This window comes from Phaseolus vulgaris, chromosome 11, assembly GCF_051622355.1.
Source record: "Phaseolus vulgaris cultivar YP4 chromosome 11, ASM5162235v1, whole genome shotgun sequence".
NCBI classification, from domain to species: domain Eukaryota; kingdom Viridiplantae; phylum Streptophyta; class Magnoliopsida; order Fabales; family Fabaceae; genus Phaseolus; species Phaseolus vulgaris.
The window spans coordinates 28483558-28511437 of record NC_143508.1 but is presented as its reverse complement, the minus strand read 5'-3'; the positions used below and the strand labels follow the sequence as shown (position 1 = coordinate 28511437).

Genomic DNA, 27880 nt, shown 5'->3' with positions numbered 1-27880 from the left:
GTGAGTAATACCTTGCACTTCTCTTCACCTTTTCCTTAACAAATGTGTACCTGAAATGTTGTGTCACGTACTTCACATCCTCGGCTTCAAGGCCAAAAGCCTCTGTGGTTTCCAATGTGATGAGTGTGGATGAAGATGGTGGAAGACTTTCTGTGAAGGGTCTCCTCAAACACCATGAAAGAAGCTCATCACCACTGAAGTTTCCTGGCCCTAACATGCAGCAACTCTTCACACCATCCCTTGGAACTTGGCTGCTTTTAAGGTGGCCCCCTTACTACAAACACCATTCTCTGAACTGGGTCTCCTTCTGTTGCTATCTGCATCATATACTCATTTAATCATCATCTTTTCACCACCAAATAACACTTTTTTTCATAATAAAAGAACATAAGGTGGTTCACCATTGTACCATGAGGGTTTATCAGTTTAAATGAAGGCAAACACAACTGAAAAAAATAATATAAAGTTGAAACATTTCCAAAATATTTTACATTTCTTTATTATTTTTTTATTATTAAAAAATTATTAAATAAAAAATAATTTTAGAAAAAAAAAATTAGTTATTTAACTAAATTAGATATTATTTTATATATTAAAAAATTATTAATATTTAAAATTATTTTTATTATTGATAAAAATTTATAAATTAATTTCTAAATTTATATTTAATTAGTTACCAAAATTTTAGCTATCAACTTTAATATATGAGTAGTTATAATTAAAGACTTAGACTTCCTAGTTAATTCGATACAAATTTATAATTAATTTATAATTTTTTATTAATAATAAAAATTACTTTAAATATCAATAAGTTTTTAGTTTATAAAATAATATCTAATTTAGTCTAATAACTATATTTATTATGTCTAAAATTAATTTTAATTTAATAATTTTTTTTATAATATTATTAATCATATACTAAAGATATTAAGAGATTAAGAATGAGTAATTAATAAGAAAGGAGTTTTGTGATATAAATTTGAATTAATTTTAGGTGACAGTAAAATATGTATTAAAAAATCATGTTTATGCTTGAAGTTAATTAACTTGCACAGTGCATTATGCAGTGCTGTGAGGTGTCTCAACATAGTAGAAATTTAGAAGAATTTTTCATATCGTACAACTTAAACATAAGATTATATTTTTCATTAGTCTTTTTTATATATTTTTTTTTTATCAGCAAAGAATGGAATTAAAATTAGAAGAGATACAAAGGAGTATCTCAACCCTTTTACATAAAAACGCCCTCATAGAAAAAAGAGGTTGAACTGTTTGCAATAAAACACTGCAAAAGCTAGCATTAAAACAACACCCTACCTCTAATAACACTAAGAAAACAAGAACACACAGAAGCAACAACGTCATCATGCATCCCCACATACCACAGCACCTCCTTCCTCCTCTCATTCTATATAGCCTAGCAACAGAGAACATAGGCTAATGCTGCATAAGTCAGAGATTTGTGTTATTTGAGCAATCTCCACCAGTCAATCCCTTGTTTTTGCTATTCATCTGTATTGACTCACCATTGCAGAAGTGTGGCCAAAAGCGGCTTCCCGGGGCTGGCATTCATCCTAGCATCTAAGCAAATTAAGACGCACATAAAGGCTAGCATCAAAATATATACTTCCTATACAACCATTGGTGCCCGCTGCTTCAAAGGCTGCATAGCAATTCTTGTCTTCTGCTCTCTCCCGCTTCAGCCATGCATTAACTGATAGTTCAGTGTTGATAAATCAGTTTCTACAAAGGAGAGCCTTGCAAAAATGGGAATGGTTCCTTGCTCCAACGATGCCTCAAAGTTAAAGATGCAAAAAAGGAGATCTGTTGTCCATCATGTCCATCACAAACACCTTCTAGAAGCGTAAAAGCTCTCAGCTGAACCCCACGGTACACACATGGTGTTCGTATCGAGATATATCAGCTCCTTTTCATATATTATTACAACCTAAGAAGATGCTCGTCCACATCGGCTCCCAGCATGACCTACGAGCTCCAAGAGCTCCCTTTGCCAACTTTCCATCAGTATTGCTTGGTGAAGCAAAACTCAATGAAAGTGGATTAACTAACGGCCTTATTAATCCGTGAGAATCAGCTGCCTTCAGAACTAAACTTCTAACATAGAGCTAGTTCTATTGCTGGTGATAGTACAGATCTACCGAGAGGCACGACATAAACTACAACAATTAAATAGGCCACTTCCAAAACAAAGAAATTACCTTCAGTGATTGCATTTCCAACTAAGTCATGGAGTTTTTTAGCATGGTCCACCAAAGATTGTGGGGTTTTTGCCTTTAGTGGTTTTTGAACATGGAATTTTGTCAACACTATAAGAATACCCCATTCTGTACCGCCCTGATACTAAACAAGCTCTGCTTCTGACATATTTCTTCCAAGGAACACCAAAAAACTATGGATCCCCATTGAAGGCTGCAAAATTCAGAAAATTATAACACACACTCCTTCCACACCCCCACCTATCTCTCAGATTTACTCTACCGCAATAACAAACACAGCAAAAAAGATCCATTTAGAAATAAACAAGAACAACACAGGCCTGACCCAGGGGGGTTCCATGTCCACTTTCAGGGATAAACTCCCGAAACCGGCTACTACCAACAGCAAAGACGCGAACACCTTATACCTACTAAAAAACCACCCTCACTTCCTTACTACGCCATACCTGTTCCAGCCCTTGCTTCAACCACTCAGCGAACCAAGAGGAGGCACTGGTTCGGATACAAAAGCCAGTCCGAGAAAGCGTACGAAAAATCTGATGTTTTGTGCTTTAACCACCACCAGGACTGCAGCTGAGCGTTCTGGAAAATCTCATCGGAGTCAGGCACCCCTTGTCTAAAAGCCACTATGTTCCTGTGCTCCCAAATACAGCTAACAACGGCCACCCAAAAACCTAGCCATACTTGATTCTGTTGACTGGACAAATGAGTTAGATGAAAATTCATAAAGTGGTTCATGAGATCTTTATTTTGGACACCTAGAATACCAATCCACCTATAACATCGAGACCACACTTGTTGAGCAAAACCGCATTCTAGAAAAAGGTGTTGAGAGGATTCCTCCGACAGGTTGCAAAGAACACAACGAGTTGATGTCACCTGCACACCTCTTCTCAACAAATTAACTCTATTAGGAATCCTATCGATGAGAATTCTCCAGGCTGTCGTAAGTACCTTGGGCATGGCTTTAGCTTGCCATAGGAGACTGAACACACCTTCTCTTGCAGCTGAGCATTGGTGATTATCCAACATAGAGTACGCTGACTTAACAGAGAACATACCCTTCTGGTCCCCCTTCTATAGGAGTTGGTCAAGGGAATCCTTCCACACAGCGCCCGTACTAAGTCTGGACAAGAGATCTTCCTCCATATCCGTCTCCCACTGGAACCTGCCCCTCCTCCAGTTCAGATTCCACTGCCATGTAGTCTCTTCCCATACTCCTACCTCCCCCACCCTTTTACCTTGATCAAGAGACAAGGAAAAAAGTCTAGGATAAACCGATCTAAGACATTCATTCCCAAGCCACACATCCTCCCAGAATCTCACTCTGGCTCCGTTACCTACTTTCCACCCAATGGCCTTTTGGAACCAACCGTCTTCGACACCTTCACTGCAGATTTTAGTGAGATCCTTCCACCACCATGATTGGTACTTCGACCTCAGGTTCATATTTTCTGCTCCTGTACCGTATTTAGATGATATAATCTCTTTCCACTTACCTCCTTCACTACTCATGAGCCTCCATCTCCATTTAGCTAGGAGGGCCACATTAAAGTTCTTCATATCCTTCACCCCCAAGCCTCCTAACTCTAGAGGCTTACACACATTATCCCAGCTTACCCAGGATATCGACTTACTCTGTTTTCTCCACGCCCATAGGAACTTCCGCTGAATGCTATTGATTTTATTGTACACTGCTACAGGAGCTTTGAAAATGGAGAGATAGAACAGAGGAATGGCTGTGAACATTGATTTCTATAAACAGATTCGTCCTGCCATTGAAAGAAATCTCCCCTTCCAAGAGCTAAGTTTGGCTTCGACCTTTTTAACTACCGGATCCCAGAACTGTATCTTCCTCGGGTTACCACCCACCTCAACCCCCAGATATTGGAACGGAAGCTTCATCGTATTACAATTCAGAGTTTTAGCATACGTGCTCATGGCAAACCCGTCCACTTTAATACCGGACAACTTGGACTTATGGAAGTTGACTTTCACACCCGATGCAATCTCATAGCACCGAAGGATAGCCTTAATTGCAAAAATGCTATCAAAGGAATCCTCACACAAAAAAAGTGTGTCATCTACGAACTGTAACAAACAGCACTCAACATTATTTCTTCCCACCTTGAGCCCCCTAAGGACATTCGTTCTCAGCGCACCAAACCTGCTAAACCTTCAGCAACCACTAAGAAAAGGAATGGAGCCATTGGATCGCCCTGTCTCAACCCCCTAGAAGGTTTGAATTCCTCCGTAGGGCTCCCATTAACCAACACAGATACTGACGATGAAGCCAAACATCCTTTAACCCACGAGATCCACTTATCATGGAAGCCTAGCCTGTGTAGCATATCGAACAAAAAGCTCCATCTCACCGAGTCGTATGTCTTTTCAAAATCCACCTTGAAGCACACCCCACTTTTACCATTTCTCTTTATATCCTCAAGGACCTCATTGGCCATAACGACACTGTCCAATAATCCTCTTCCACTAATAAAGGCTAACTGACATTCATCAATGATAAACGGCATAATATTCTTCATATGGCTTGACAAGACTTTAGTGATAATCTTGTATATTACACCAACAAAAGAGATGGGTCTGAATTGATCGAGCGAGGACGGATCTCTTGCTTTGGGGATGAGCGCAATGAAAGAGGCATTGCAACCTTTCGGAAGAGAACCAGTGGTATGAAAAAGTTGCACTGCTGCCATAACATCCGCCTTAAGCACTTCCCAACAACTCTTAATGAAATTGAAGTTGAACCCGTCCGGGCCCGGGCTTTTTGAGCCTCCACATTCCCATACAGCATTCTTCACTTCTTTCTCGGTGAAGTTGACAACCATATTTCTGCTTACCTCCAAGGGCAACGTCCTGAATTCCACCGAACCCAAATGTACACCAAAGTCCTGCGTAGCCATGAATCTCTTCTCAAAGATAGACTTTGCTTCCCTCCTTACAACTTCCGGTTCCTCACACCACTGAGAGTTCACCACAACTCCTTTGACCTCATTTTTTAACCTTCTCCATCGAATCGCGGAATGAAAAAAATTGGAGTTAGAGTCCCCATGCTTTAGCCAATTCACCCTTGCTTTTTGCCTGTAAATGGAATCTAGCTTTCTATTAACCAACCCCAGTTGACTGAGCAGATCCAGCCTTCCCTCGTCCTCTAGAGCATCAATGTCATCCTCCCCGTCTAAATTCTCAATTTCCATCTCAATACGTCTTTTATCCGATTCCACACAACCAAAAACCCTTATGTTCCACTCTTTAAGATCAGCCTTTAAGAGTTTCAGCTTTTCTTTCAGAGCGGAAATGCGATTACCTTCCACCTGATATGATTCCCATTTAACCTTTATCATTGCAATGAACCCTGGTTCCTTCAGCCATACATCGAGGGTTCGAAAAGGTTTAGGCCCCCAATCTTTAACACATGATTTTAAGACTAGAGCACAGTGATCCGAGACGACTTTCTGTTGCACATATTGTTTGGATGCCGGCCAAATTTGGAGCCACTCTTCAGAGACCAGAAATCTATCCAATCTACTCTTTGTTGTGCCATTCGCTTTAAACCATGTAAACCTTTTTCCTACACCAGGAATGTCCATCCAACCATTATTTTGAATAAAGTTATTAAAACCTGCAATCTCCTTCTTTTGACTTGAATGGCCTCTAATTCCTTTCCTCTCCTCGGGCCTCCTAACAGCATTGAAATCACCACATAGACACCAAGCCAAATTCTGGTAGGATTGCTTGAGAGTCGTTAATGCTTCCCACAAGAGAATTTTATCCTGTAAATTACATGCTGCATAAACATTTACCACCACACAATGACATTTTGTTTCAAGATGATAGCCTGCTATAGCGATAAAGCCAGTCCCGACAGCGTGGCTTCCATACTCGAATGCTTCCTTATTCCACATTGTTAACATACTTCCTGCCCCATTAATCCCTTCAAGATGTATCCATCCAATGTTACTGCTCTTCCACAACAGAAAACATCTGGCATCTGAGAAAGAGAAAGTTTTCGTTTCCTGCAAATAGAGGAAAACAACACCCTCCTTAGACACAAGGTGACTCAAATACCTTCTCTTCAATATATCAAAAGTTTTAAGTAAAGGGGAAGGGGTAAAGTGAAGGTGAATAGGTTGGTAGAGGTAATTATAAAGGAGTATTGTATACATGATGGAGGTACTTGCAGGGTGATAATCTTAATGGGTGGGGAAGGTTGCTTGTCTTTGTGTGCAGGAAGAGGAATTTAAAAGCCCTTCTAATGGTATTTACAAAGGAGGTCAAACAGTTTGTAGGTGGCAGTTTGCTTGTGCTTGAAGTTGTGTACGTTGATGTGTTTGGGGAGAATGTGAACGTCTCAAATTCAGAAGAAACAAGTTCTGTGACCAGTGTAAATTTTTATAGGATGTCATCTCTGTGTTTTGTGCTATAATTGTCTGTATGATGTCGTCTAAGAGGTTTTTAGAAGCTGGGTGTGCAGCATACTTTTGTACTGCATAATTTTGAAGGTTGTCTAGGTACTCATTTTCTGCATAATAAATTATGATGTTTAGGTTTTCTAGAGTTTTTGGTATTGCTGGTTTTGTTGTAAATTGTTGTGGTTCTGATGTTGTACGTTAGATATGAGGTTTAAATTTTTTTATAAAGATTGGGATATTTCTTAAGTATTTTTTTAATTTATTCATATTTTTTTTTCTGATAAACAAATAAAATTGCCCTGATCTGAAAAAAAAAACGAGGAAAGTGTTGCACTATTGAATTATATACTCTATTGCAAAGCAACAAGCGACGGTGTCAAAACTACATTTAACAATCAAGCAGGCCAAAACCCTAAATTATAGTTTCTTTATTCTTGTAAAAAAAACTCTTGAGCAAAACTCAACCAATATCTTGTGTGTGGACTTAAAAAAAATACTTAATCATTTTAAACTTAATATTTTATTAATTTCTTATCCCGACAAAATCCTTACATTCTATGAATTCACAATTTTGATTGAAAGGAAAAATGAAGAAAAAAAAAGAGGATTTCTTTTGTAGATAATTGCTATACTTCAGAATTAACAGTGTATTAGAGGATTCTAAGACATCATCCGACTTAATTGGATTTCTAAAACAGGAAACTAATGACTGAAACTTTACTTTCTCTTCTCTTCTTGTGAACCAATGCATATCCTTAAGTCAAGCAATAAGCAAAGCAGAGTCAATAGCATAACCATTGCATTACATCTGTCGAAAAACATTCAACAGCACAGGACGTTAACTTCAACACCCTTGACGATATGAATTTTTGTTAAACATAATGTTTCACGCGTAAATTACACAAGGATAATCAACAATATTAAGATTACAAATAAAATTATCTCAGCACCACGACACTACATCTTTCGAATCAGTCAATATAACAGTTACACATAACCAAATTGCTCGTATAAGAATATGCTCAGTAATAAATGGAAATTAAAACTGTCGTGCTAAGATTCTCTGACAATCATTTTATCCAAACGAAGGAATGATTTTAAGCAATTTCTTCTAAATTATGACTGTCATACATTTTAACTAACTACTTTTCAGACACTTAAGCAAAAAGAAAAAAGCATCACCGCCGTGGGTCGGCTCTTCTCACTCTTCCCTATAATCTGGATTCTCCTTCAAAATTACAAAACCTTCAAGAATTGGCGATAGGGGAAGGTATCTGAAGAAAAAAAAAATAGTTAGTATTAGAGAACATAAGCTTGGCATGTTTTAAAATTTGAAGGCATAGGTGCATTACTTTTCCGTTGCCAGCTCTGCCCTGTCCCCAGCAGCCAGGAGAACAGGAGTGGAGTGGGTCTGAAAGCCAGTAATTGTTTTAGGACGACCTGCTTGTCCAACAACATCTACTGCTTGGCCAACACGAACTGGCACTGGTAAAGGCTTCAAGTTCTCATCCACAGTCAGTAACATCCTTGGCTGTTGCAACAAATTACAGAACGTGACTGAGAATTGCAAAAGGAAGAGTCTAACTGGAAAGAGGAAATGAAACTCAAACAAACCTGCATTGCCAAAACGAGGAAGTACAGAACATAGTGATATTTCCCCAACACAATGGCTTTCATATCTAGGCAAGCGTGCAACATGGTAATTAGTCCAGCAAGCGCTGTCCTGTAAAAATGATACAGAATGTTGATTAGAAAATATTACACTAAAGCTGTATATGTGTCATTATAAAGTTGCCAACACGGTCAGAAAGAATATGTTTACTTACGGTGATAGTAGGAAACGATCTGAATGATATGGATTAAGTGTTAATAAGCCCTTTCCCAAATGCACAAGACCTTGGGCAATCCGCACCTGTAAGTAAAAGAAAATGGGTGACTATATAAACAGTGGAATTAGAAAATAAGGAGGGAATCTTAGAGAAAACTCACACAAAATAGAAGGCTGGTATCCTTGTAGTAATAACTTGAAAGATTACGAAGCATGCCAGCAATTCGGGCATTGTTCGTACCAGCACCTATTAGACCCAAGGAGATTACTGCCGCCTAAAGCACATAAATTGTATTAGCTACAAATAATCAAAGGTAGACTAGACTGTCCAAAGTAAATAGACATGACATCTCACCATAGCTACTTCTGAATCAGTATCATGGCTCAGTCTGCTTAAGGTATCCATAACATTGACCTGTAATGTTTCCGTAAAATTTAGCAAAGATTATCAAAAGTGAGATCTTGCACCCGTACAATGATATAATAGTTTGAACTACAATTCATGTTTTTCATAGCAAGGTTAATTAATTTCACTTTCACACTGAAAAAATAAACAGCTGCAAACATGATAAAATGCAGGGAAGCAAGTCCACTTCTTACCTTTGGATTTGATATACAAAGTAGACCAAGTGCGAGAGGAACTGCTCGGCGAATATTCTGCTCTCCATACTGCAGAAGATGTTCTAATGATCGAATTGCCATCTCAACTCCCAGTTCTTCAGCCATGGCTACCATAGCAATTCCAAGCACAGCAGGACCTTGGTGAGTTTCACCTTTATCAAGATGTTGAGAACAATGACCCAAGAGATTCTGAACCTACAAGAGCCAGAAAATACAAAACATAAAAACATGCATACACAATTATAAACATAAAAGTGGAGCACAAGTTTTTTTTTTTAAACTTCATAAAATTGTACCTTGAGAACATTTCCAGTTCCAGCATAGGCACATGACAGTAGTGTCATGTCACAATACTTCCTAATTTTTTCATTAAAAGTCTTTGAAACTTCGGCAGTTGCCTCAACACTGTCCTGCAGTAACAAAGCACAAGTGACAAGTGAGTATTATAACAACTTTGACCTCGCCCAATAGCAGAACCAGCTCAATATCAATTGTTATTCAGAAATTATAGAAATGAGATTAATGAGGTGATAAGAAAATAACCTCTAATTCAAGAAATAAAGACAACAGACTGGCAAACAACTGATTACCTGCTTCCCAAGATATAGAAGACCAAGGCCAAGAGGTAAAAGTCGGGTAAGGGGCTCTCCTAACTCTGACTCACTCCTGTCCATTAGTGTATATATAATTGCTTGGGCAATTTCCTCATTGCAAGAACCCACAAAGATCAAGCCCAGAGAAATAGCAGTGAAAGCAAGCACATCAAGTGATGCTTTAGAATCATTCAGTACACCTGTCAGTTTCTCCCGTAACTGAAAGAAGCAAGAACAAATTAAAAACTTCGCATTTGCATATAGTGTGTATCTCAATTCTCAACAAAAATTATTACAAGATTTTCAAAAATATAGAGAAATATAGATCACCTGCTCATTCTGGGAACCAGCATATGCAATTCCCAAACCCATTATAGCACCAATCCTGATTGATGTGTCTTCTTTGTCTGTATAATCACCAAGAAGTGCCATTGCCTGAAAAGGAATTAAATCAGATCTAAAATATAAACTAAGAAATTAAGTGGTATACCCCCTCATATCCAGAAAACATAAGGATAAAAGAAACTCACAGGATCACAGTCATTCTTGATACTACAATTGACAATTCCGACTCCCAATAATGCACCAGCAATAACATGATTATCATTACTATGGAAGTACTTGTCAAGTTGAGCAAGTCCTGAGTCAACGTCCCACAGTAAAATCATACCCTGAAACAATACATTAGTGTTGTAAATTAAATTTGACATGATCCAAACCCATAAGAAAAAGCGGCTCAGTATGAAATCGCATACCAGACTAGCTGCAGCACTAGTCTTCCCATGTTCCTTGTTTTTGAAAAGCCAATTTCCAGAAGAAGCACTACTTGAAGAATCTGAAGGAACAGTCATTAATTTATCCTGCACAACGAGGATGGGAAGTGAGGTAAATATAATATTGAAGAATAGAAGAGATCATTAACCCAATCACAAATATAACATATAGAATCTTAAAATATAAAATACAGTATACCTGACCAAAGCCAGCATTTACAAATGCATTAACAAAAGTTGCAGCAAGATTCTGTCTAGCTGAATCAACACTTGCACCAGCACTAGCCCGGCCATCAAGCAAGTGTGCCTAGGAGAAATCAAACAGAGTGAAACATAAGTTGACAGCTAATCAACAAAATGGCACACTTGAGATAGAAACTATCACATCTAGAACCTTTTGTTTCTGGTACATGGAATATGAACACAATCAGAGATGTCTCTCTGTTAGTACAAAATTATTTTCAACATGAAGCAATCTAGTACAAGAATAATCTTTTTTTCTGAATGAAATACAATTAAATATCAGAAAAGGCAGCTGCTTCTTTATCAAGAAATCAATCTCAAAAAAATAACTCAAACCATTTTTGACACACGATTGATGACCAACAACATATAAATTATTTCAGTTACTAGCCTAGACTCTTTTATAGTACATCGCTGAATTTGAACTGGCAAAATACAGCACATCAGCAACAATTCTTCCATTAATAAATTAGATAGAAAATCTCACAAGTCAAATATTATTGGAAAAAGATTAAATAACCTATGTGCAAAAGCACTACAAATAAACGTGATAGGGGCAATTCAGTAGAAAGGAATCCTTTCAATCCCTCAAGAGTATATAAGAAACCAGAACTCACTGATACACATATAACTATCAACAAGAATTCTTAGACAAGACAAGAAACTGTAACAAAAGCTGCAAAAAGTAATGTATATTAATAAAAATCATGACTTATCATTATAAGAATTTGAACCATAATTTAGCTAGGTAGAAATAAAATATCATTGCATTATATGTAAATTTATACACGCAGAGGAAGTTATATCTGGTAGAGAGTTCATTATAGCAGAAGTTAAATTATCACCAAAATTACACCTTGTATATATCCTCAGGGGACTTGGGCTCCGTAACTTCAATGTCACGAGCAAGGGTGAGATATCCTTCACTTAACTTAGAATTGTTGATAATATCCTGAAACATTTCTCTGTCCTCATCATCTGCAGCCATCTCCTCATCAAGCTCAAAAGTAATTCCCTGCAGATAAATAATAATCAACAATAAATATCTCACAAGACCATAAAAAAAGTCCCCAAAAAGATCTGAAAATGGAATTTTGTCAGTATATATGGGGCCTTTAGCTTCGACAAAACAAGTTAGGCAGTATAATATCACTGTTAAAAGACTTACGAATCACAGCTACCTCACAAAAAGAAACATGAGCCAAGATAATTTCACAAAGTAATAAACAGAATCCTGGACTTACATGACGTGCAAGCATGTAACAAAATTGCTTCTTTCGCAGCACATCATTACAAGAGGTGAACACATCCCTCACATGCTGTCACAGCACTGCAACTAATTAGTTTCAAGCCACAACATAAGATACAAAAGATAAAAAATATTTCATGATTTGTGTGTGTATATATATACACACTGAGAATTGAACACAAACTCCAGTGTTAAAAGAGACTTTCAACAATTTCAGGGCCACACCTGCATGTTATCCATGAACAATGCAATTTGGAGTGCATTAGGATATTCTTCAAATTGTTTATAAATTGAGTATGCAATGTCCAAAACTAGCATATCATCTGGCCCTGGGAGGTATCTGCAAAGTTACATACAAATAATAAAATATAAATGTATAAGATAACATGTTTGTCAGAGAAAGAACCAAAATATAAATTTACCCCAGACAACATATAAAAGAAAAAACCAAAACAGCGGCATCACATTTATATGCAAAACGCTTGCAAGTCAATAGATTCCTTCTCAAGAAATCTTTTAGAATATTCACTACCATTACAAGCCAAAATGCACCCATAAACCTTTACATTATTATAAAATACAACATCACTCTCAAATTTCAACACCAAACTTAGAAGCTTCAGAACCTCTGACTGTAAAAAAATAATTCTGTCAGTAAAACCAAACTCCAATCTTCAGTATTCTCAGCACAACTGTAGTAAGAGATCCAACAACAACTTAAGCTAACTAAGATCGTTTAGCCACTAAAACTTAAGTATAGGAATTTAGAAATGAATATATAGACATGATAAAAATAGAAAACCAAATGAAAGAGCATGAAATTGCAATACAAAAAATACAATTAAACCATGAAAGGGACAAACATTCATATGCCATGATAAATTGTTACTTCCTCCATTCCTTATTATAGAACACCTTCTAGAAGCTCTATATGGTCCCTTTTGTAAGGCACTTTATACTTCCAGTGATACATTTACCTTTTCATTACTTATTGTCCTTGCTAAATGTTTTCGGTATGTATTTTGGGGTTTGTCTGTAATGATGAGAGCTTATAATTCACGTATTTTCCAATGAAATGTCACTACACCATTTTCAACTCCTAAAGATTGTGCCGTTTCTACTTAAAGTTCCTTTCATTTATAGATCACTCACTGATTATCCAGTTCTCATTCATGTAAGCTTTGATAAGCTAATTTCTATTTAAACGTTCTCTTTCACATATCATTCCACTCTAGCTTTGAAAAATCTGATTGCAGAATTAGAATTTTAAATCTAGTGGGAGAAGTTATAAAGAGAACTTATTAATTCTTGATTAACAATATTTTGGTTCAGTCAAAAAAATCTCAATGTCTCAACTCAACACATTAGTATAAATTTTGGAATAAATATATGATTGATCGTTAAGCTTCCCATACATCACCCAATGCTCCTAGCAAAACGTGCAATTATTATGAAAATTAATATTTTTAATTCACGTACAAAAATTAAATGTTGATCATTAAGGGTAAAATAGGTAGGTCAACACTATTTTTTTTTTTAAAAAAATCTACAAAAACTAACCTATATTTTTACCACGTAATTTGGTTAATGTTGCCTTGTAATAAGGACAGGAAGGAGTGTTTTTCTTTCTTTCCACTATTATGAACTCAATTGAGTTTTCTCTACATAAACCAAGCCATGTTTGCAGTTACCTTGCTGAACTTGTGAGATATAGGCAAGTTCTTTTAAAATTTGTTTTGTCAACATGTGCACTCAACATACCAAGGTCTTCAACCTAACATTAAAATGCAGTACAAAGAGAGTTTTAGTTCACCGGACAAAATAGCAAAGCTAAGCAACAGCCTAAAAGGATCTCGCATATTACCTCCATCAAAAGATCAACAGCTTCAGGTTCTGCATTATGCTGCAGGACATTGAAAATTAATTAAAATAAATAAATAATAGTCTCCCACTAACACATCTAATTGCATCTATATTCCATACAGTTCAATTTTGAGTAAAATGAATGTGATATACTGTACCTTCATGTGAAAAGCAACTATTTGTTGCACGAGTTCCATGAGATCATCTATGGGAGTCTCTTCACTCTGTAAAAGCATTTCAAATTAAACATGAACAGGAAACAATCAGATAAATTTTAACAGTTAACACCACTCAACGTAAATACAAATCATGTGGAGCCACGGGATCCTTAATTACTTCATTGATTACATACATAGACTATGTTGACAACATATAAAGTAAATAATTAAATGAACTAGAGAAGGTGATTCATGCTTATTCATTGGACTAATTGAAATATCAAATTTTAAATTAGTCAGATGCCCAACCTGTCGTTTTGCGTATTCTTGTGCAATTTCTCCGGCCAGATTCCTGATAACAAAAAAAATACATAACTGGTAAGATTAATGATAACTCCTCAGTCAGACTTTAATCACCAGAATTCTAACTTTCCTGGTAATTATCTTTGATAATGATAAAAAAAGTCCCAAAGAACATTATTCTCACCTAACATACTCGTGGCCCCATGAACCAATATCGCCCTCCGAACCCAGTAATCTATACTTGAGGCTTTCCTGACAGAGCCATAGGAAAAAATCAATACAAAAACCGCTTTGCAAAGGCCCTAAAAGGCATCTAAATGAAGGAACATCACCATGCCGGAACACAACCAAACCAAGACAATCACGAAATATATTTTCAATTTCTAACTAAGCAAACTGGCTTACTCGTTCTCCTTCGGCAGACATTGTGAGCGCCAAAACCGACAATATATCCGCAAGGTACTTCTGCATTGAGGAACGACGACTAGGTTAACCAACACTACAAACACCATACTACTACTATCCAGTACCAAGGCCACACCATATCCATAACAATACCTTCAAATCAGACTCGACCATAGTTTCATAATACGTCTTAAGAGTTCCATAATGCGGGCGAAGAAACTTCAAGGGTTTAGGAACAGAAGTCATAGAGCTCGTGGAAGTTCGAATTTCTTGCCTACAACAAAACCACGCCCAATTCAAAATACATAATCAATTTAAAAAGAAGTTAAAAATCCCCTTCCAAATAAAAGATTGTTCCTTTAGAGCATATTACTAGGTTTACCTCATGCTCTCGAGTGCAACCTTCTGCAATCCCTTGTCGGCATCTTGAACCCTCTCCACGTAAAGGTCTAGCTGCTGCTTCAACGCCAAATCCTCATCGGACTGCACAAATTACCAAAGAAACAATCGATTTCCATTTCTATCTTGCAAGAAATAGCCTAACAGGCACTAGAGTTTTGAAGCACGGCTTTTGAACTTACCAGATCTTCGTTCTCGACCTTCTTCTTCGTAACGGCGTCGTCTTTGGACGCACTGGTGCTGGCGCTGGTGCCGGCACGATTAGGATCGGGCGCCATCGAAGAAATTGGAAACCCTAGAAATGACTGGGGAAAGAAAGGGGATTGAACTACGACGGAAAAAAGGTGAAAATCGAGCAGAGTGATGGTGGTGCCAGAAAACTAAAGAAACTGCCACTTTGGAGCATATAACACACAAAGGTTTCTTGTTGCCGAGGATTTTCTCACTTTAATGGGCCTTCACCCATTCCACAAAGGCCCAGCAAGAAACATCGACTTGAATGCTTCTTCTTCCTGCACCTCCATCATTTCTTCAGCCACCCCATATTAAAATGGAAACTACGATTATACCCTTCAGTAAATAATGTTAAAATTTAACCTAATTTTTACTTTAACCTAACTTCTAGCTTTTCACACTAACATTCATTCACTCTGCAGCATTCACTCTCCTTCAAAGCTCTGCTCGTAATCTCTCTTCCTCCATCATTCACCACAATTGTCATCTTCATTCACCACAAGGTTACTAATTGTCATGGTTTGAATTTCTAAGCCTTTTTAATTTGAATTTGGTGGAAGTGTTTGAAACCACATCAAGTAATTTGGTATTTTTCTTTGTTTGCTTAGGTTCAAGAATATGTAATCTGGTAGTTTTAGTTTGTTAAATAGGTCCCAAATTACGTAATCCGATGAGTGTTTATTTAGGTTCTAGATTACGTAATCTAGTATTGTTAGTTGTTAAATAGGTTATGAATTATGTAATATAGTATTATTAGTTGTTAAAGAAGTTCTAGATTACGTAATCCGGTAGATTTATTGTTTAATTAGGTTATAGATTACATAATCTGGAAGTGGTAATTTTTTAGTTCTGGAATAGGTAATCCGGAATCGGTTATTTTTGTGTTCTAGATTAGATAATCTGGAAATGGTTTTTTTCGAGGTTCCAGTTCCACAATCCTGAAGAACATTTTTTTGTACTATGTGCAATGGTTCAACTTGATGATTATATTATTCCTTATCTTATTTGTAAATAATTAAAATTCACATGGTGTTGTGAACATATATGGCTAAAACAATAGGTATTGGATCTCAGGGTCATGATCGCACAAGACTGACGACATCGGGTAGAAGAGACCGAGGTGATGTCAAGGAAAGGATTGGTGTTGATGCTCATACTAATAATGACAATCAACAAGGATTACATGATGATGAGCAAGTGGACTAAGGATAAGGGTTTTCTAGAGGACCTTCTGATATGTCGTTGCTAGTAAATTTTGTTGACCATGTTGTTGTTAAGCTTTGGAAGGGTGAGGTAAGAAAGGAAAAACCTTCAATTAAATTGTCTTTGTTAATTATTGTTTAAATTGATTTAATTATATTGAATATATACAAATTTTGTATTAGGATCGGGGAGAACTTAAGTTAGTATCCCACAGTAAAAAATTATGTAAATTTGGGATGTCTCATGCTAATAATGAGCTTCTTGTACAAAATTTTGGATTGTTTAGTTTCTGCAATATAAGTTAGGAGTTGGGGGACAAGGGTTGATTTCAGTCTTTGTCGAGAGGTGGTATGGGAAGACGAACTCTTTCCTCCTTCCCGTACAATGTTAAATGCATTCAAAAGTTTCACAGAATCAGGATGAGTTTAAAAAATATCACTAACAATATTGGAAGACTCACGACACGTACTCTAGTGAATATAGTTGTCATGGTCTAACAATATCATTAACTATTGCAATTCAATTATTGGTCCTCTAACTGATCTCTTGTACGAGTATCCTTGTTATTTTTGTCATACTTGTTTTATTATTGTCATATTATCCTCTTTATTCTCCTTCAAAGTACGTAGTATGTTACCCAGCTTAACCATGCTTTTAATCATATCAATAAGCATGGAATGTTCATTCACTTTTTATTTGCCTGCAATTAGATGATCAACTAATGTATCATACAAATCATGATTATGAGTACCACATATTACCTTAAGTACCCAAGTTTGACCCTTTCCAATAGGTTTAACTCGCAATTTAAAGGGATATTCACATTTTCGAGTACTAATGGCAGTAACCTCCAAACCATCATTGTACTTTATGTAATTACCCCCCTTTCATAGCCTAACAAGACATATGTCTTTCTCCCTTGCTTTCCATTTGCTATGTCAGACCTAATAATAATAATAATAACAAAACCAAGTTCATACCCAACCCTACGGACCCATTCAAGTAAGTCTTCTCGCAAAGGAAACACCTACGCAAAGTTATTCTAACAATATTACAAAATCAATTCTTCAAATTATAATGCAATAAACATGAATGAAATAAAAAAATTTCACCTCATATGTTGTAAAATGGGTACCATAGTCCCTGTTCTTACCGGTTGACTTGCTCGGCGGTTGACTTTGATGACAAGCTTTAGCTCCGTGTGCTTCTTCACGAGTCTCGCTAGCTTGGATTGCAGGTCTGCTCGGGCATTCAACTACCTTGGAACATGCATCAGCTCGAACGTGGGGAACGTTTCCCTCAAAAGTGTAACATACCTCAAGTACGATGCCATTTGTGGATCTTTGGCCTGGTACTCACCTGTGACCTGCCCGATTACCAACAACGAGTCACTTTTCACCAATAATCTTCGAGCGCCCAACTCTTTGGCCAACAACATTCCAGCTACCAAGGCTTCATACTTAGCCTAGTTGTTATTGGCCTTGAAGGCAAATCTTAGAGCTTACTTGATCAACAGTCTGTTAGGTCCCTCTAGAATGATCCCAACACCACTATCTTGTTGGTTAGAAGATTCGTCCACCGAGAGGACCCACTGAAAATTACCACCATCTACTTTATGGCTTCTGAGGGTAGCTCTACCATGAAATCAGCATATAACTGGCCCTTGATAGGCCCCTTGGGTTCGTACTGCACGTCGAACTCAGACATCTCGATTTCCCAGCGCACCATCTGACCTACTATATCGGGCTTTTGAAGGACCTTGCGGATTGGGAGATCGGTCATTACTATCACAGTGAAACTCTAAAAATAGTGGTGGAGCTGACGAGCTATAAATACCACTGCCAAGGCTGCCTTTTCGATGACTTGATATCGTACCTTCGACCCTTGTATTACCTTTCTCACGAAGTAAATAAACCTTTGATCCTGATCCTGCTCTTGCACGATGACCGAGTTGATTGCCCAATCTGTAACTGCGAAATAGAGACGAAGGGGAGTACCTGGTAGCGGCTTACAAAGGACAGGTGGGTTGCCCAGGTACTCCTTTAACTTGAGGAACGCATCTTCCCACTCGTGAGTCCATATGAAACGATTGTTCTTCTTCAAGCACTGGAAGTAAGGGTACCCCTTATCTCCTCTTGCTGATAAGAACCTGGATAAGGCTGATATGACACAAGAAGTCAGGTGCATAGAGAGTCTATGACACAAGAAGTCAGGATATATTCCAGGCATGTCTACAGAAGACCAGGCAAAAGCATTCATGTGCCTCGCTATTACTTTAGCGATCTTGTCTTGCAACTCTCGGCCTAGCGATGTGCCGAGCTTGAACTCCTTCCCCTCGATCACTTTCTCTTGAACTTCACCAACAGGCTCAGGTCGCCTCTCGTTGGTGACCTCAGCTTGGGTGATCACCTCTCGCGCTTGGACGGTGACCATGCACACTCCCTTCTACTATTCAGGCTATTCTCGTAGCACTTCCTCGCCAACTTCTGGTCAGACTTGATGATGATCACCCCTCCCTCGAGGGAGGGCAACTTAATCATCATGTGCCTCGTTGAGGCCACAACGCCTAACCTGTTCAAGGAGGGCCTTCCCAAAAGTAAGTTATAGGCTGAAACAACATTAACCACTAAATACCTGATACTGATCGTGCGAGATGAGACGCCATCTGAGAAAGTCGTCCTCAACTCTACATGTCCCTGCACCTCCACCTGATCTCCAGCAAAGCCAAACAAGCAACCATCATATGGTCTCAACTGGTCGGGCGACAACTGCAAGTTATTAAACGTTACCCAAAACATCACATCAACTGTGCTCCCCTAGTCAAGGAGAACTCGATGTACTCTTCTTCCCACAATGATGACGGAGATCACTACTGGATCATCCTCGTGTGGGACCACGTCTCCCAAATCAACACTTGTCGGCTTCGGTTGGCTGGTCAGACCCCCGCACCTCTACTATCATCACCTCTCTCGTGTACTTCTTACGCTTAGAGGCGGAACATCCCCCTCCTGACAATCCTCCCGAGATGGTGTTCAGCTTACCATGGTCGGGTACCTCATGTCCTTGGTCTGCTGAAGTAATCTCTTCCTTTGACCCATCCTAGCTCCCTTCCAGATACTCCTTCAAGAATCTATCTTTTATTAGGTCTGCTAACTGGTAGCCCAGGGCTATACAGTGTTCCACATCATGCCCAAACCCCTTGTGGAACTCGCATCAGGCCTCCTTGCGCGACCCCAAGTTCCTGTCAGATTTTGGGGGGAACCTTAATTTTTCTGCCATTTCTAGCATACCCAACAACTCCTTGTAAGTCATCCGGAACTTTGGTCGGAAAGGCAGGTCGTCTCTCGTCTTTGTCCTGGGTTGGTTCTTTCTGGTTGTGTAGGGTGCTCGCCGTGCGTCTGACCTCTTCTCGGTCACGGCTTCATGGACCCTTAGAGGTTGAGCTCGGCTGCCTCCTTTGTGCCTGGCTTGCCCTGGGTGTGTGTTGTCGCACTTCACAAATATCACCTCTTTTGCAGCGATGTGAGCGACAACTTGTCGTCGTATCTCCCCAAACATCCTTGTTGGATTTCTAATCAGCGAATCGTTGAACGGTCCTGACATGACCCCTTGTCCAAAGGTGTGGACCATCAAGGCCTCGTCATGGGTTTGGAGCCTCACTGTAAACGCCCTGAACCTGTTCAGGAAGTCCTTCGAAGGTTCTCTCTGTCTTTGCTTTACACCGAAAAAGGTCGAAAGGGATTGGTGGTCAGGCTTGGTTAACGATGAATTGTTCCCTGAACAATTCAGAAAACTGGTCGAAGAAGGTTATGTGGTCATCTTGGGCGTTATGTAGTTGACTGGTATGACAGTGTCCATGATCGCCTGTGAAAATGGTTTGGGGCGAGCCCTTAGTTGGACAATCGGGCCTCGCTCCCCTGTGGAGCGTTCGTCAAGCTGTTGTAGACTCCTACGCAATTCCTCATTAGCCTTGCGTAGCTCGTCATTGCTTGCTCGAGACGTGTCTATTTTCGCCATCAACTGATCTTGTATGAGCAGCTGCTTAGCTCAGGCTTTCGCCATGAGTCTCTCTTGTTCAACCCTGGATGTTGTCATTGCCTTCTGGAGAGCACTCACAGATTCCATAAGTTGTTGTATGGTGGGGTTGTCATTCCCTTCAGATCCCAATGGACCTTGCCTTGTATTCCTCATCACATATAGAAACTCGAGCACAATTGTGGGTGGGATCCAGTTTTATCGGGCCCCACAATGGGCGTCAAATGTTATTGTCGGTTGACTTGCTTGCCAGTTGACTTTGATGACAAGCTCTAGCTTTGTTTGTTTCTTCATGAGTCTGTCCTATCTCTTGCTGCTTTGGAACGTAGCTCCGTTGAAATAGAGGGGGTTGTACTTGTTGATTGCACTCTGACAATCAAGTCAGTACAGGGCTTATAAGAGTTTAAGAAGTAGTAAGTTCCAGTCCTAGAAACAACGTACCTTAACCTGGGGTCTCAAGCCCCTTTTATAGCTTACCTCTTGTAACAACTTTCCATCCCAAGAATCTAATCTCAACTGAAAGCATGCTCAACAGGAAAATATTCTTTTCAAGGGAACACTCTCACAATGTTGCAACAGAATTGAATCTTTCCTCTAGTGAGTGCATAGAATAATAACAGAATAACCACCAGGGCATCGACTCATGTACCAACATCAAGGGTCCATTTTGCTTACGTAGGCACCCTACTCACGGTACTACGCTATCATTCATTATATATGCAACCTAACATTTATGTGCCCTAAAACACATGGGCTTAGGTTTAAAAAGAAAAACACTTACTTGACTTAGACCCCATACGCATTAAGCGAACCCGTAGGTCCAGAACTACCCTTCGTTAGCCGCCTAGGCCGAGTTGACCTGCATGTGCCATGCACCAAGATTCGACCATCAAGCGATGATCTCTGAGTACTCTGGTCCAGTATAGTCCCCTTCAACCAATTCATGTTGATGTACATAATTCATTAATTCTTCTATACTACATATCATCTCTACCTCATCGGATCTTTTTGTAATTAGTCCAACCTCCATGTCCATACTTACACCTTTAAGCATTTGTATGTTGTCTTTTGTACCGACCAGTCCTCGGGTGTCGTTGACCACTGGTAATATTGGTGCCACGTAAGTAGGGTCCCACGAGCGACATGGGCCAGTATCTCGCAAAGCACGTGCGCCAAGGAACCAAAGAGTGGTCAGACATCGGTCACCAGGATGCACCGACGTGCCACTAGACAATGTGGAGAGGTCGGACATCGAGACCCAAACAACAGAGCTGGGCCACGAGAGGTGGATCCCAGAACACACACCAGATATTAGTAAGGGAAGAGCCTAGGTCACAAGAGTCCATGCGTGTGGAGTGGATGACGCGTTCAGGCGTAACACGGGTATAGAGCCACTGGAAAAGGTACAACCTTCGAGGTCCACGTTCTAGGGGCGAGCTACATGCATGGCACGTGACAGCTAGGGCACTCCCAAGACGAGTGACCCCAAATATCAGGTGCACAAGGAGGCATCCAGGTGGTCACCGCGTCAGAGGTTGCACTCCAATTAGGGAACCCACGTGCTAGGTTATCCTAAGAGTGGGTAACGACAGTATTGGGCCCAACCCCTCAGAAAGCCCATTTTGGGTAAAGAGGAAACCCTAGTTTCAGTCTATATAAAGGAAAGCAACAAACTTGGCAAGGTATGTTATTCATTTGCGCCGCTTAACACACACAGTTACATACGATATAATTTTGGTGTTTCCTAGCCCTAAGATTGACTTGAGCGTCGGAGTGCAAACGGCCTCTAGGGCGCCCTTTGTCTTTGTGTTTTCAGGCATAAAGCACGTGTGAAGCGCAGGGATTTTAAACGTGAGAGTGACGTAGACACACGAAGGCATATTTGGTCAGCCTACAGGAACATCTTCTCTTTTAATTTGCATTGATTCTACTAAGGTGTTGGTTTTCAGTCTCAGGAGTTGTGTGAGAGTCTTGGATATGTAGGTAAAACTCTGAGGTCTACAACAAAGTGCACCACACTCAACCTCGGAGGCAACTGATTTCGGCACAAGAAGTTTGATGTTGCCTCAATGCTATTTCTCTGCACAGATAATGGCATGAGACATTAACCACAATTACATATAATTCTTGTAGCATTCCAAGGAGCCTACATCATGAATGGTAAGTTTTAAATTATATTAAACTTATAAAATAACACAAATAAGAAATCAACGTCATTAAACTATACCCAAGTATTGACTTAGTGGTGCAATTAGTCTCTAGTATGCCACAAATTGAATTATATACAAGAACACACACATTCTGATTTAAAAGAAAATAATGCAAGTATTTAAACACATTTTTTAACATTTCAAAACGCAAATAAACAACCTAAAAGTACAATAATAGATCACAACTGCAACTAAACATTTATAGTATAGTGTACAAATGTAACCAAGGATTCAAATTTGGACTCTTTCTCATCAAATCAAATGAATCTAAAACTTGATTTTTTTCCTAAGGTCATTCAATCATTTTTCTCATAAATATCATAAGATCATGTTATTTGTATGAGTCTTATAATTTATTTTTTTTGAAGTTAAGATCCATTTAACTTAAAGTTCAAATATAAGTAATTTATTTTAGTTAAAATTTTATTAGAGTTTGACTTTTAACTAAATTTGATAAAAAAATAAATAAATATGTGGACAATGTGTTACAATGTGTGTAATTCAACAAAATTCATACAAACGAGATGAATTATAACTTATAATTCAACTAAATATGTGGATACCCCTCATGCCCCGGGCCACCCCTTGTTGCCGCCATGTCTTCGATCCCCTGTTTTTCTTGAAAATAGTCCCTTAGGAGACTGTTCTTCACCAACTCGTCTAGCTGATGTCCTAGCGCTAAGCAATTGCGTATGGGGTGGTCGAATGCTTGGTGGAACTCGCACCAGACGTTCTTGTTGGGCCCGAGCCTCTTGTCGGTCTTGGGAGGCACCTTCAGCCTCTATGCTATGTTTGGGATAGCGATGAGGTCTTTTAATTCTACCACGAACTCGTGCCTTGGTGGCACGTTCTCCCTCTCACGTCCCCTGGCATGAGGCTTTCTTGGTTGGTAGGGTTGCTGCTTCACGGGGGTCTTCATCTCTGTCGTTGCCTCGTGTACCCTTAGGGTTTGGCGGCGACCTGTTGCGCGCAGACGCGCGAGAACCACGCACGTGCGTTTCTCGCTAATTTCTTCCTCCGCCGCATTATGAGCCATCGCGCGACGCCTTATCTCGGCGAAGGTCTTAGGATGGTTTCAGATGAGTGACTCGCTGAAGGGTCCTGGCACAATGCCCTTCCTGAACGCGTGCACCATCATTTTTTCGTTTTTGAGGTTCAACCTTACCACCTGTGCTCCAAAGCGGTGGAGGAATTCCTTCAAAGACTCTCCTTGATACTGTCTTATATCAAAGAGGTCGTAGGAGACGGACGGGGGAGCCTGATTCGCGATATATTGTGCCTTGAATAGCTTTATGAGTTGCGGGAACGACGTTACATGGACATCGGGGAGGCTGATGAACCAGTCCTTCGCTGTTCCCGCCAGTGTGCTCATGAACAACTTGCACCTCACCACATCGAACCCCCCAACCAGCATCATCTGTGTATGGAAGGCCGTGAGGTGGGCCTCCGGGTCTTCTATACCAGTGAACGTCACCTGGGGTCCTACGAGCGTGGCTGGTATCGCGGGATCCACGATTTCTTGTGAGAACGGCGTTGGGAACTCTCTGGGTGGCGTCACAGGCTTATGATCTGCACCCTCACGCTCACCTGCGCGGGTTTGTAGATCTCTGCGTAGTTCCTCGTTCGAACGGCGCAGTTCCTCGCTCATTGCTTGCGATGCTATAAAGTCTGCTTGGATGCGTTCTTGGTTTGCTCTCGACGCGGCCATCTCTTCTTGAAGGGCTTGCATCGTCTCCATAACCTGTTGCAGGGTGAGGCCCTCACCCTCGTTTGGTGCAACAGGTCCCTGCCTCGTACTTCTCAACTCCTGGATCTTCCTGGTTCTTGCTGGTGGGACAATGTTTTGTATCGTGCCCCACGGTGGGCGCCAAATGTTCCTGCCGGTTGACTCGAAGTGCCTTCGTGCGCCTACGTCACTCTTGCGTTCAGAATCTTTGCGTTTGTACGTGTCGTTCCTGTGATGAATGCCTGAAAACACAAAGAAAAGGGCCTAAAGGCCATTTGCACTCCGACGCTCAAGTCAGTATTAGGGCTAGGAAACACCAAAATTATGTTTGTCACTGTCTGTGTTTAAGCGGGGCAAAATGAATAACGTACCTTGCCAAGTTTGTTACCTTACTATTTATAGACTGAAACTAGGGTTTCCTCTTTACCCGAAATGGGCATTTCTGATGGGACGGGCCCAACACTACTGTTACCCTACTCTTAGGATAACCTAGCGCGTGGGGTCCCTAACTGGAGTGCAACCTCTGGCGGGTGACCTCCTGGGTGCCTCCTCGTGCACCTGATCTCTTGGGTCACTCACCTCTGGGAGTGCCCTAATTGTTCACGTGCCATGCGTGCAGCTCGTCCCTAGAACGCGACCTTCACAGGTCATCTCTTTCCAGTGGCTCTATACTTGTGTTACGCCTATACGCATCATCCAATCTACACGCATGGGCCCTTGTGACCTAGGCTCCTCCCTTACTGATAACTGGTGTGTGGTATGGGATCCACCTTTCGTGGTCCAGCTCTACTGTTTGGGTACCGATGTCCGACCTCTCCACACTGTCTAGTGGCACATCGGTACATCCTGACGACCGATGCCTGACCACCCTTTGGCTCCTTGGCGCACGTGCTTCGTGAGACACTGGCCCACGCCGCTCATGGGACCCCACTTACGTGGCACCAACATTACCAGTGGTCAACAACGCCCAAAGACTGGTCGGTACATTTTTAATTTCAAATTAACAAAAAATGTATTTTATAATTAGAATTTTAATTTATTTTATTTTTAATTAGTTAGCATATACATTTAGTATGAAGTAGGAATACATTTTTCTAAATTTTTTGAAATGACAGTGATACTAAATAAATTACTATTTTCCATTTTGAATGAGAAGTACAGAAAACCATAAAAAAGAATATTGGTGCATATTTGAACATACATGTGCACATCATAAATTCATTTTAATATATCATATTTTTAATTCGAAATTAACAAAATTACATTTTATAATTATAATTATAATTTAATTAGTTAGCATATACATTTCGTATGAGGTAGGAATACGTTTTTCTAAATTTTTGGAAATGACAGTGAGACTAAATAAATTGCTATTTTCCATTATGAATGAGAAGTACAAAAAACCATAAAAAAGAATATTGGGTAAACAATGAGTTTAAAATTCAATAGTTTGAGAAGGTCTTCAAGGATTAGGTATACATTTTATGTATTTAGTTTCTATTTAATTATCATTTCTTTAATTTCAAATTAACAATAAACATCTTTTACAATTAAAAAAATTAGTTTCATTTATTTTTAATTAGTTAGCATATACATTTATCATGAAGTAGGAATAAAAAAAGTGCACCACACTCAACCTCGGAGGCAACTAATTTCGGCACACGAAGTTTGATGCTGCCTCAATGTTATTTCTCTGCACAGATAATGACATGAAACATTAGCCACAATTACATATAATTCTTGTAGCATTCTAAGGAGCCTACATCATGAATGGTAAGTTTTAAATTATATTAAACTTATAAAATAACACAAATATGAAATCAACGTCATTAAACTAGACCCAAGTATTGACCCAATAGGGAAATTAGTCACTAGTATGCCACAAGTTGAACCATATACAAGCACACACACATTCTGATTTAAAAGAAAATAATGCAAGTATTTAAACACATTTTTTAACATTTCAAAACGCAAATAAACAACCTAAAAGTACAATAATAGATCACAACTGCAACTAAACATTTATAGTACAGTGTACAAATGTAACCAAGGAGTCAGTCAAATTTGGGCTATTTCTCATCAAATCAAATAAATATGGAACTTGGCTTTTTTCTAAGGTCATTCAATCATTTTTCTCGCGGATATCATAAGATCATGTTATGTGTATGAGCCTTATAAACATTTTTTTTTAAAGTTAACATCCATTCAACTTGTATTTAGCTATTGTGGTGAATAACTCCTCTAAATTAGCGATATGTTGATCTTTTACCTGGGAGGTGACAACCATGTCATCCACGTATGCCTGGACATTTCGCCCTATCATGGGCGCAAACACTCTGTCCATCAGCTGCTGGTAGGTCGCCCCTGCATTCTTGAGCCCGAAGGGCATCACTTTGTAATAGTAGCAGGAGAGCTTCGTCATGAACGTTGCCTTGCATTTGTCCTTGGGATGCATACTAATTTGATTGTACCCCGAGAAAGCATCTAGGAAGCTAAGGAGTCTACACCCTGAGGCGCTGTCAACCAGGGCGTCGATGCTGGGCAGTGGGTAGGAGTCCTTGGGACAAGCTTTATTAAGATATGTGAAGTCCACACACATCCTCCACTTCCCACTGGCGTTCTTGACCAATACTACGTTCGCTAGCCACTCTGGATATTGTACCTCCCTGATGTGGGCAACGCTCATAAGCTTATGGGTCTCTTCTCTAATGACCTGTCCCCTGTCATCGTTGAACTTCCTTTGTCTCTGGAGGACAATGGCATAGGAAATCGGGATCGATGTCGGGCATGTCTGAGGCTGACCATGCGAAAGCATCGATGTGCCGCACTATGACTTCGACAATTTGGTCTTGTGCTTCTTGGCCCAAAGACCGGCCAAGCTTGGACTTCTTACCCTCAATCTCTCTCTCCAGTACTTCCTCTGCAGGCTCGGGTCATTTCTCCCAAGCAATCTCGAGACGGGTGACCCCTTCTTCCCTTAGAGGTTGGGTGGCGACTGAGCATACTCCCCTCTTTGCCTTACCCCCCTCAATGAAAGCACCAGGGGTGGCTGGTATCACAGTGTCCAGGATTACCTGAGAGAACAACATGGGGGGAGCCTAAACTGGAAAAGGTGGGGCTCGCTCATCCATAGTGCGTTCTCCTACGTTCTGCAAATTCCTGCGCAGTTCCTCATTGGTTCTGTGCAGCTCTTCATTGTTTGCTTGCGATCAGGCCAGATCAACCTGGAAACGATCTTGGTCGATTCTGGACGCTGCTACCGCCTCCTGAAGGGCGCGTATGGTCTTCATGAGTTGTTGCATGGTGACGTAGTCCCCTCCCGAGGACGCAATAAATCCTTGCCTCATGCTCCTCATGTTGTTGGTGGCTC

At 39.8% G+C, this 27880-nt stretch overlaps 1 protein-coding gene across 1 annotated transcript; it reads right to left on the bottom strand.

Moving 5' to 3' along the window:
* Positions 1 to 7575: 7575 nt before the first annotated feature.
* Positions 7576 to 15526, bottom strand: LOC137831869 (26S proteasome non-ATPase regulatory subunit 2 homolog A). Its single transcript, XM_090297318.1, has 25 exons — positions 15285 to 15526; positions 15086 to 15186; positions 14857 to 14977; positions 14704 to 14763; positions 14483 to 14550; positions 14305 to 14347; positions 13996 to 14061; positions 13839 to 13877; positions 13666 to 13748; positions 12200 to 12314; positions 11970 to 12044; positions 11582 to 11740; positions 10682 to 10789; positions 10465 to 10569; positions 10240 to 10380; positions 10040 to 10144; positions 9707 to 9928; positions 9413 to 9526; positions 9096 to 9311; positions 8851 to 8910; positions 8657 to 8770; positions 8494 to 8579; positions 8282 to 8390; positions 8020 to 8198; positions 7576 to 7941 (listed from the first exon to the last, which is right to left on the bottom strand). Exons 1-25 carry the CDS (start codon positions 15378 to 15380, stop codon positions 7869 to 7871), a joined length of 2658 nt encoding a protein of 885 aa, XP_090153444.1. The 5' UTR covers positions 15381 to 15526; the 3' UTR covers positions 7576 to 7868.
* Between the last annotated feature and the right edge of the window lie 12354 nt (positions 15527 to 27880).

Coding starts and splice junctions, on each gene's coding strand:
- LOC137831869 (XM_090297318.1), bottom strand. CDS start 15,380: ATGGCGCCCGATCCTAATCGTGCCGGCACCAGCGCCAGCACCAGTGCG. Junction 12,045..12,199: donor TGTTCATGGATAACATGCAG/GTGTGGCCCTGA, acceptor GTGCTGTGACAG/CATGTGAGGGATGTGTTCAC. Junction 10,790..11,581: donor CCCCTGAGGATATATACAAG/GTGTAATTTTGG, acceptor GATTTCTCCTAG/GCACACTTGCTTGATGGCCG.